At 36.4% G+C, this 10,492-nt stretch overlaps 1 protein-coding gene across 2 annotated transcripts; it reads right to left on the bottom strand.

Annotated features, from left to right (window-relative positions):
- Nucleotides 1-1,346: 1,346 nt before the first annotated feature.
- SNRPB2 (small nuclear ribonucleoprotein polypeptide B2) lies at nt 1,347-9,805 on the bottom strand. Of its 2 annotated transcripts, none has more exons than XM_026712879.2 (7): nt 9,656-9,805; nt 8,889-8,968; nt 7,968-8,140; nt 6,244-6,384; nt 4,276-4,329; nt 3,227-3,315; nt 1,347-1,814 (listed from the first exon to the last, which is right to left on the bottom strand). In XM_026712879.2, exons 2-7 carry the CDS (start codon nt 8,950-8,952, stop codon nt 1,655-1,657), a joined length of 681 nt encoding a protein of 226 aa, XP_026568664.1. In that variant the 5' UTR covers nt 8,953-8,968; nt 9,656-9,805; the 3' UTR covers nt 1,347-1,654. The 2 variants fall into 2 exon arrangements, with proteins under 2 accessions (XP_026568664.1, XP_087775405.1); XM_087919279.1 differs by lacking the exon at nt 9,656-9,805 and adding an exon at nt 9,474-9,569.
- Between the last annotated feature and the right edge of the window lie 687 nt (nt 9,806-10,492).

The raw sequence follows: 10,492 nt of genomic DNA, 5'->3' as shown, positions 1-10,492 counted from the left end.
TTTGATCTATGGCATGAATTGTTACTAAACATACTGTATCATCTTCATAGGGATACAGCCATCCCATTTTAACCTCAACAATACATGGGATTGGCCAAATTCAAGCATAATTCTAGGGATATTAGGAGCTATTTCTAGACATAGGACATAGGCAGGATAGCAGCTCTACTCTCCCACAAAATTGGCATTACCTTTAGGGCTTATTCAGTTGCCTAGGTGCCCCTACGTTCCTTCTAAATTAAAAAGCTGGTGTCAGGATGAACATGCTACTAATATGTAAATAAAATATTGGCAATAAGGCATTAGAACATAACTAAGGCTAAATTTGCAATTACATTGCAGCAAGACCCTGTACAGTGTAACAGTTATTAAACCAACACTGCAGTCCCCCCCAGGTTGAGTGATTTAGGGCTAATAACTCATAACAGTATCTCGCAGGATTGCCATTTCAGAAATAAAAGAGATGTCCCAGCATGCAGTATTATTGGCATATTACTTTCAATTGTTGAAAGATTCTGGATAAGCCTTCACACAATATTCTTAGTATAGGAACATTGTGTACAATAGTGTACTGTGCCTTATCAAGTGCGTGTTTTAGATGAAACCTGGAAATTTGCAAATTACATGGAAGACAGTGTCTTTCATATCCATCTCTACAGTTATGAATATATTTATATAACATCACCAGATTTAAGATATTATCTATTACTAGACAATGTTAAGCATCACTGGTTACATTTATTTTCATATTTGGCATTAAGTCTTCCCATCAATTACAGTAGGCTCTAAAGAAAAACTTTTTAGAACAACTTTAGATACAAGGCACGTTTGCTTTTTTTCAATTCTACAAATGTACGCCCATCCATATGTATAGATGTCAATGTGACGAACAAGTACAATCCCACTGTGCCTTATTAACTCCTAAGGAAAATTTGGAGGCAGGAGTGGGTAGAAAACTTTTTCTCATCAAAGGCAGCATTTGCTTAGGAGCGATATTTCCATAGGCCATATTCTAGCAATAAATAGAGATGAAGTCGGTAGGAAACAGAGATCAATACAAAAGGAAATGAGGCCACCCACTTTCTTCATTCCTTTACTTCCCCAGCAATTATTGCTAGGGTGAACACGGCTCTCCTCCCTCCGCCCCCACTGCCCCCACTTCCCTTGCAGGAAAATATTATTAGGGCAAAACTCATTCCTTATAAACTTCTATGTTGGAACTTGGACCTTTGGAGATGCTAATCATAACTGATGAAATGTAAACCACTTCAAATTAGAATTTTCAATTTCTGGACTGGTAATTAGCTAAATTTAATAATTTTGACATGAAACAGCAATCACAGATGAACTCTTATGAAACAAGTTTTATTTCTTATTAAGCAACTTTTAAGGATCTGAATATCACAGTATCTTAAACCAATTTATGTACATCAACAAAAACTAACAGTGGTCAGCAGAAACGTTAGCATTCCTTGAACATGTTTAGAAATGCAAACATGCTGACTAGATGAAATTCCAAGAGTTTTATATAACATAGTTTCCTTAAAATTAAGGAACCATCCTTTAACTTACTCACCCCTGCCCTAAAAAAACCCCATGGCACATGAAAAAAAGCACATTAACAAGTTCTTTCAAAAATCTGAGTTCATTGCCATCACTTTTTGGCATATGTAATTTTCATTGCATGTGACGGGGTAATTTTAAATCCTTGGAGGGCGTCCCGAGCAGCTCCAGCCTGTCCTTCATTTTCAAATTCCACAAATGAAATGTCATGTCTGCCAGGAACTAGGCGCACTTCTTTAAAACCAGGGAACCTAAACAAAAAATATTTATATTATATAAGTTTATATTCTTTATCATTGCCAATCATGGAGCTAGACTTACTTTCTTAACAAATGATAGCTTAAAACTGAAGTTCCTTCTTAAACAATAATTGAATACTACTGATCTGGGCAACCCAGAAAAGGAAAAGCAGTAATACATTTTCCACCCAATGAAAACGATGCAATTGACAATACAGAAAGTTCAAATTCAGAAAAGCTTGTAATGATAAAGTTCATAATTAATTAGTGAACTACTATATACAGCTTTGCAAAAATTTTAACTATGCAAAAATTTTATTCAGCAAATCTGCAATCCGTCCTACATACAATACTCATCAAACACTTCTATATTCTATAATTTGTCATTAAATAATCATTTTAAAAAGTCATCTTCAATTACATGAAATGGAATTGGCAACAATTAGAGGGAGGAAGCAGTTGAAAAAAATGAAGAAAATGGGTAGAATTAATATGGCTATGAGAGAATTGCAACTGAATTGTAATTTGATGGAATATCTGAACTGAATTGCTTGCCAAGTCAACTCAGTTATTATGTATTATTAAGCTTGTGTACTGCCTGACTCCCAACTGCTGTGGCATATTCAGATTCCAAACCAATTCAAAAATTGGATTCAGCAGACCGTTTAAAACAGTCTAAATGTTTCAATATTTTGAGTCAAAGTCCTTTTCAAACAAAATCGACACTTTGAACCAAAAGGACAAATGAATTAAAACACATCTGTAAAAGTAAGGCAGTAACCTCTATTAGCACATTGTTGAACGTTAGTGCCAAAAATATGGATTCATTCAGTTTGAGCAAAAGCCGAGAGGCCTATCTTTAAATCAGGACTCACAATACAGTAAATTACCAGTCTTCAAATAATTATGAGTGACAGTTTGAAAGGAAGTAGTGTTGCCTTCCCTATGCTGGTGTTCTTAGGAACATGATACTTCATTTTTAACCATGCTGGCAAAGAATTTCAGAAGCTAACATCCAAAACAAAATTGGGGTAGGCTGAAATCAAGATGCCTACAAGGTACATATCCTTTGTCTGAATTTAAGCATGCACATACATTTACTTTTCAGTCATACAGCCATAAAAATCATGTGCAATCAGTGTAATACCCATAAACCTTTCAGCTTAAACCAGGAAGCCCAGCTTCTTGCATTGTCCATACATCATTCCTGAACATCTCTAGGAAACTACTACCGGTACAAACAAGAAAAGGACAATAAAAACTACATGATCTCAGTCCTGTGTATTCATAGCTTTAGCCTATGTAAAATTGTTGGCAACCAATCCCATGTAATTTACTAAATTGATGTCAGTGAGCTATATTTTGAAGTAATTACATATCAGTATTGCATCCAACATCTTTGAACGAGAAACATATGCACTTACTGATTAAATAGCATTGATAACATCATTTCATTTGTCTCTTCTGGTAGGTTGTTGAGGAAAAGTATATGGTTTGGTGGATTATCAGGCACCTGTAGTAATAGAAGTGGTAAACAAAGGGATACAATAAAGGACAGAACTGGGAAAAATATAAGCCATTTCTATATTTCATAAGTTTCAAAGTTAAGTAAATAAGCCTAAAATAATCTGGAAAATTACCTTTTTATTAAAGAGTCTGTAAAGTTTCACTGACTTAACTGAATTTATTTTACTGAATTTAGCCTGGATATAGGAGCCAGTGGAGACATTTGGAATTCTAAGAATATATTCGTAGTTAGCCACAGAAAATACCTTCAGCTGTGACCCTAGTCCTGTGATGGTGAACCTACGGCGCACGTTCCACAGGTGGCATGCAGTGCCTTCTCTGTGAGCACATGAGCCATCACCCTAGTTCAGTTCCACTGCGCATGCCTGGGCACCTCCCACCTCTGCTGCGCATGCATGGGGAGGTGGGGCATGTGCGCCCTCCCCCACATGTGCATGCATGGGGGGAGGGATGGTGAGCATGCACAGGGGTGGCTCACACTTTGGGTATTCCATCTGAAAAAGGTTCGCCATCACTGCCCTAGCCTGTTACCAAAATGATATTTATCAGAAGATGAACTGATAGACGATTGTTCTCTTTCACCTACTATCATCTTTTCTGAGGAAACTAATATCATTCCAATACCACATAAGATAAAAATCAGTATTTTTTACTCTTTATGAATGCCTGCAGGGCTATATAAAGACTAGATTCAATCTTGGGAGATAACAAACATTTTTGAATCTTGCAGCAGGTTAGGTTTCATTATTTTAAAAAAATTATTAAAACAATAAATCTGAATATAGAGATTCTGATTTTGCCTGTCCTTACTGCAAAATTAAAGTCTGAAGCAAATAATTGGTTACAATTTTATTCACAAGAAATACATCTGCTTATTTACACGTTATTCAAAAAAGTCAAATATAGTGATGGGATTGTTTAGTTGTACTAAGGCAGTAAGGTTTACCTGTTGATTCTGTGAAGCATTTCCTTGAGCATTTGCTGAATTTTGATTTGCTCCCTATTACAAAATAAAAATAGTGTTTAAAAACTTTATTCTTTTTAATCACACAATTGCATTACAAGAATAAACTTTAGACACAGATACAGAACAGCTGACTCAATTTTAAAAAAAAAGATATTTAAGAAGGCCAGAATAGTTAGGAGATAGTGTGATTTAAATGTAATTTTAAGAATTGACAAAAATCCTACAGTCTTAAGACATTTAGAGGCTACATCTAAGGATCTTTTCTGCCATAGCAATTTTACAAAGCACGAAGTACTGTATTTTTCAGACTATAAGACGCTCCGATGTATAAGACGCACCTAGCTTTTTGGGGGGAGAAATCTGCCTCTGCTTCCAAGCAATTTGCCTCCTTCAGCAACAGTCTGGTCAGCTTCAGCACAGTACAGATGGCGGGGAGTGGAATGGGCCGAAAATGAGGTGCACAGAAGCCAAAAATGGGGCACGTGGAGGCGGCAATAGGCAATGGCAATCCCTGCAGCCAGAAATAGCTCATTGTTGGGAGGCTGATCCAACCGACAATCAGCTGCTTGTGCTAAATCAGACTGTGCTGAAGCTGACCAGACTGTTTGCTATTTGCTGCAAGGAAGCAAACTGATGGGAGACAGAGGATGAAGGGTGGGGGCTGGCAGATGGGCGGGGTTCGGCAACATTCATTGTATAAGACGCAGACATTTCCACCTACTTTTGAGGGGGAGAGTGTGTCTTATACACTGAAAAATATAGTAAGTTTATGGGAACAGGAATTTACTAGGGAATTTTACTGCTTTCATGCAGTGTTTATAAGTTTTCAGATTTTTACTGAGCTATAAGAAGACAGAAGAGTAATTGTCTCTTTGGAAGGTTGTTTTGTATTTTTCCTACTGTTTTCTGTCATTTCTATAAAATTAAAAAAGGCAACTGATCGGTATTTTTAATAGTATTAGGGATAGGATGTATTTTAAAGGAAATTAGATGAGTTACCTATGGGGGATGTTTTGATAAGTAGTCTTTGTGTTACGTCCATTTTTTTAACAACCGTTCAAAGTTACAACAGCATTATAAAAATGGATTTATGATTAGTCCTTGAAGGCTGGTCCTTGGCTATGGTAGTGTCCCCACAGTCATGTGATCAGCATTCAGGCATTTGGAGATCTTCTCTTTTACTGTCTCCAACTGATATTTGGTGTCTTCTTCAACTGCCTTCTTTCAGCTGTTTGCCTGAAGCCCTACTAAACAGGTGCTATGTTGGTCATGCTGGGCAGGTCCCCCTGCCTCCCCCTCTAGCACATAAAGCCCTCAACCAAATAGCTGCCAGGAATCACCACCAGGCATTTGGCCACACAGAGGGAAGGCCTTGAAAATTTCACCTCATTGCTGCTGAGAGGATTGTCTCAGTTGATAGTGGCACACAGTGCTGAGGAGTCATAGCCCTGGCCCAGCAATGGCACCCACCTGCCTACAATTCCTAGCATTCACCCGTGGCATCTGCTCTCCATCCTAGCTCTTATCTGCTGGCCAGCTTGCTTGGCACTCCTGCCTCATTCCACATTGCGGTCATGTGAGATCCTTACTTAATGATCCATATGGGCACAACTGGGATGCCAAGATTGCCCTTCCTAAACAATGCAATTATGTGACCTTCTACTTTACTACCACATTGCTTTGTGACAGAAATTTTGATCCCAATTGCTGTCGAAACCTGAGGGTTGCGTTTATATAGATTCAGGCAGTAAAAAACGAATAAAACTCAACAGTTTAAACAGCCTGTTCTATTATTCATCTGGAAGCACTCCGAGAGAAACATATGCCTTTCATTCAAATCACATAAAACTAGCAAAATGTCAAGAATGTTCTAATGAACATATAGAGCTTCATAACTTATTTGTATTACTTATGTCTAATGAGAGATATGCTAAAAATGTTTCTTACCTGGTTTGGCTTCTTGTTGGCAGCATTTGCAGCTTGTTCCAAGGATTTGGTCTTCTTTTTCTCTTTTCTTTTCTCTTTATCAGCAAATGTACCACGCATTTTGGAAATTACTTCAGAGTCTGTTTTTGCATACTGAATACGCTATTTTCACAAAACAACATTTCATGAAAACTGAATATTTTGCGGTAAGCTCAAGAGCAATCTAAGAGAAATCAATATGAATTCAAGTGCACAAGATATCCTGCTCTTTAACTCTCTGAAAAGTTTAAAGTATATCCTATACTGAGATCTAGAGATGAACAGAATCACTTGCACCTGGCCTGCGTGCACTGAAGTATTTTGGGCAATTTATTATCAAAAATTGCAACATTATTCCAACAGTGAATGAGTAAAATGAATCTTTATTAGAGCCAAATGTCAGAGATAAAAGATACAACTGAAAATAACTTAAAAGAAAGCAGACTAATACAAGCAATTGAGATAGTTGATACAAAAACTATGCTTATAATTGTGGATGACCTTTCAATAATTGATGCCTGCTTTTCACGGCTGCTTCACGGTATTTTACTATGGACTGAGTTATAAATGATTTAGTCTAAAATGATTTAGTCTAAAATAAGGATGAACATATATTTACTGTCAGACTGTTCAGGGTAAAAGAGGTAGAATACAGACATATGAATATTCCTAAAGCTGGTACAACAAAATAACACCTGTTGGACTGTTTTCAACAACTTCCACATGGCAAATATATTGCTCAAATGGGATTTTAGAATGTTTTTCCTGTGGTAATGCCAATAACAAAATACAGTGCCATGCCTAGAAGAAAGCTTTTTTTAAAAAAAATTGAGGAATGTCAGTAAGAGGAGATAAATCGGCTGTTTCCCAAAAGCCTCCTTTCACCTAAATTCTATTTCTCTCCGAAGTCATCATGTTATTACATTATCTAGTCTCAAGCCAATAAAAATGTTAACAAAAATAAAGTTTTCAATCATGGATAAATACTCATCAAAGGAAATTCACTTAATTCTTTTATATGTTCAGCTGATGTTTCTGTATATTCCCTGCAGATTTCTACTGTTCAAATTCAGCTTTTAACATACAGTGAAATCTTAATTTTGTGGACCTCAATATAGCAGATTAAATTTCCAATGATTTGTATTATTTATGTAATTTCATCAAATAAATGACATAAATGGTTCTACTTATACAATTATATTGAAACTGGTATTCATGAATGGATACCCCTCCCCATAATCAGACCATAAATACAGTTCCACTTGTTTCTAATCAGTCCAAAATGAAAGTTCTCTATGTGGATTCTAAGCTAGTAGAATTATAAATTATTGTAAAATTCTGATTATACAAAAATGCATCACAGATAAAATATTTTATATTCAAAATGTTATTTAAGAAAATGAATTGAAAGGCAGCTACTTCTATATGTTCGGCTTAGAAGTTGGTTTCATTACTCCAAATAAGTGGATATGTAGGAGTTAAGAAATATTCTACTCTGAGCATTGGTATTACCACTGAAATGAAAATGAAAATATCTCTTTCCATCTATAGTAGATCTAGCAGGATATAAATAAAGGGCTTTCTTATCATATTGTGTGTTAATTCATAAAGTTACAGTTTAAGAATGTAATGAAAAATCAGAACTTTGTAAGATGCTGTCCACATACCTATACTGTTTGTTAGGTGGTAAATATTTAACAACTTACCATTGGTTTGCCATAAAATGGGAAACCTTGTAACTGCCTCAGAGCATTGGTGGCTGATCCAAGCTCTTTAAATATAATAAAGGCTTGTCCTCTCATCTTCATTGTTTTTAAAGCCACAATATCCACCACATGACCAAATTGAGAAAATAGTGCATATAAAGATCTTTTGAGTTCTGTCAGGGGGAAAAAAGGATAGGACATTGCATTATTTGTAGTTACTTAAAAGAACATTCAGAACTTTATAATTGGTAGATTATCATATTAACTGTTATTATAGTGAGTATATGATTTGAATGCAGAGATTCCTATTTCTAAATGAAATCTTTACATAGAATTTAAAATAACTGAAACCAAGATAATTCCTATCAATAATCCTTACAATACTGGGCCAGAAACAGTGGTTTTCTGACTCAGTAAAAGCGATTCACAATGTGCCTTTGTTTTTAAGAAAGAGGTAACAATGGTTTAAAGTAGGGCATAGATTAATGAAATCTCTTAACCTTTATTTATACATATATTCTGGAAACATAAAAGTATCAAATACTATTATCTTGATTAATCAGCATTTTCTTCAGTCAGCAGAAGCATGTTTCTGGATACCAAGTGCTGTGGTACAGACAACATATATCCGTATCACTCATCTCTCTCTCATAAACATCTAGGTGGGCACAGGGCAATTAGACCTCTGCAGTATATGACAGGCCTTTTTTCCCATACATCCTCAGAGAAAAGGATCACAGCCTAATCTAAGTCCAGTTATGCTCCAAGTTAAAGTAACTGTAGATTTGTGACCCGGAGAAATTAATTTTCTTTTCAAACTACAATTTGCTAAGGACCAATTCATGGCTGAGAAAGAAAGGAATAAGAATTGGCATATGTCCTAATTCATTAGGATTCAGTTAGGAATCATTTATTTCATACCTTCTTTTTTAATTTTATCATTCACATTATTGATATAAAGTGTATGGTTTGGTCGAATATCCATCTTCCAATAGGCTGACCTGAAAAATAAGATATAGCACATTCACATATCCTAGTTTCTCCAAAAAATTAAAAGCATCATACATTAATCCACAATAACTCTTCAGAATCTTCTAATTCAAAAAGGCAAACATGATTATTATACTGGTAGCTATACACTTTTGGGGATGGGAAGGGGAGACGAGCCTAAGGATATGTGTGTGTGTGTGTGTGTGTGTGTATCCTTATACACACACACTTGTTGAATTTTCAGAGAATAACAAAAGCAAATCTTGGTCACAACCTGATTGTATTCTCTTCTAAAATATAGTGAACAGATATTTCTAAAACAATTTCTAAAAAAATCTGATCCGCAAAAACACTGAATAAAAGCATTGCCAGTTTTATGTTCGAGCAACAACATGGAAAATTTCTTTGACTGCTTCATTGCAATTGCCACAGCCATTTAAAGAAGGTAATCCCATTAAGAGGTTTTCGGCAAAGCACTTTAGTAACAGGAGCACCACGTAAAGTGCTTTACTCAACTGCATTGTATTGCAATACCAGCAATTTCTTAATTTCTTCCAAATTTTCCTCTCGGCATTACACTGGGGTGTGACTGCCCCTCTGAGATCCCCGCCTGGGAGGAAGGACACGGGAGTCCCTCCTCTTCCTCACCCGCGCGCGATTCACGCTCTATTCCAAATTTCTATTGCGACCCCGCTCACCTTAAGAAGCCCGGGACGATAGAGATGACAGGAGAGCCTTTTCTCCCTTAAAAAACAAAACAAAAAAACGGAATAACTGCCGAGCCAAACTACTTGTCTACCCCAGCTCTTCTCCACGTGCCACTACTTCCGCCTGCTCCTTCCGTTTCCGATTAAACCTGCTTAGAAAAGACCATTCGTTCAGCCACTTCCGGTGTTCCACAATTTATAACCATGAAGAAATCTATCGACCTGAGGCTAATATATTAGTATATTTAACTTCCGGTTAAAAGTACCCAAAAGAGGGGTGGGGGCATCCTGGGCCCTCTAGGCCATATCATCTCTATGATAACCTGACGTACTTTGGAAAACTTGTTCAAATTGTAGCCGGATATGGTATTAATTGAATGAAAGAGCATAGAGCTATAAAATAGAAAAGGTTGCAGTCTCTTCTCGTGGCAATCAAATTGACTCCATAATACTACTTGCCTCACTCCCAATCCTCTTATCTTAGGTTACAGGAATGCGCATGTTTCATTGGGCTCGAAAGATACAGGGCGCTCGTGTTCTAAGAAGCTTGGATTGTCTTTTCATTCGATAACAGGAACTTAATAGAAATATTCTTAGTGTGCAAGAGGCATGTGCCCAACTCTCTATCAATTGAAAACATATTGTGCCACCTGATGGATCAATACACTTATTTTATGACACAAGTGTGAATATATAAGCTCAGGTTAAGATTCTCAAGACTTTCCATTGTTTTGTGTTTCAACTTTTTTGTTATGAATACCTCTCTGAAATTCAAACTGAATTCACTCCGTCAATGCTTTTGACATTCAAAAAACACACTTCCAATAA

The sequence above is a fragment of the Pseudonaja textilis genome, chromosome 1, assembly GCF_049901715.1.
Source record: "Pseudonaja textilis isolate UNSWEBS1 chromosome 1, rPseTex1.2, whole genome shotgun sequence".
NCBI lineage: Eukaryota > Metazoa > Chordata > Lepidosauria > Squamata > Elapidae > Pseudonaja > Pseudonaja textilis.
This window is presented reverse-complemented; position numbering and strand designations above follow the sequence as displayed.

Coding starts and splice junctions, on each gene's coding strand:
- SNRPB2 (XM_087919279.1), bottom strand. Junction 8,141..8,888: donor TGATAAAATTAAAAAAGAAG/GTATGAAATAAA, acceptor TCCCCCTGACAG/AACTCAAAAGATCTTTATAT. Junction 6,385..7,967: donor CATTTTATGGCAAACCAATG/GTAAGTTGTTAA, acceptor TTGTGAAAATAG/CGTATTCAGTATGCAAAAAC.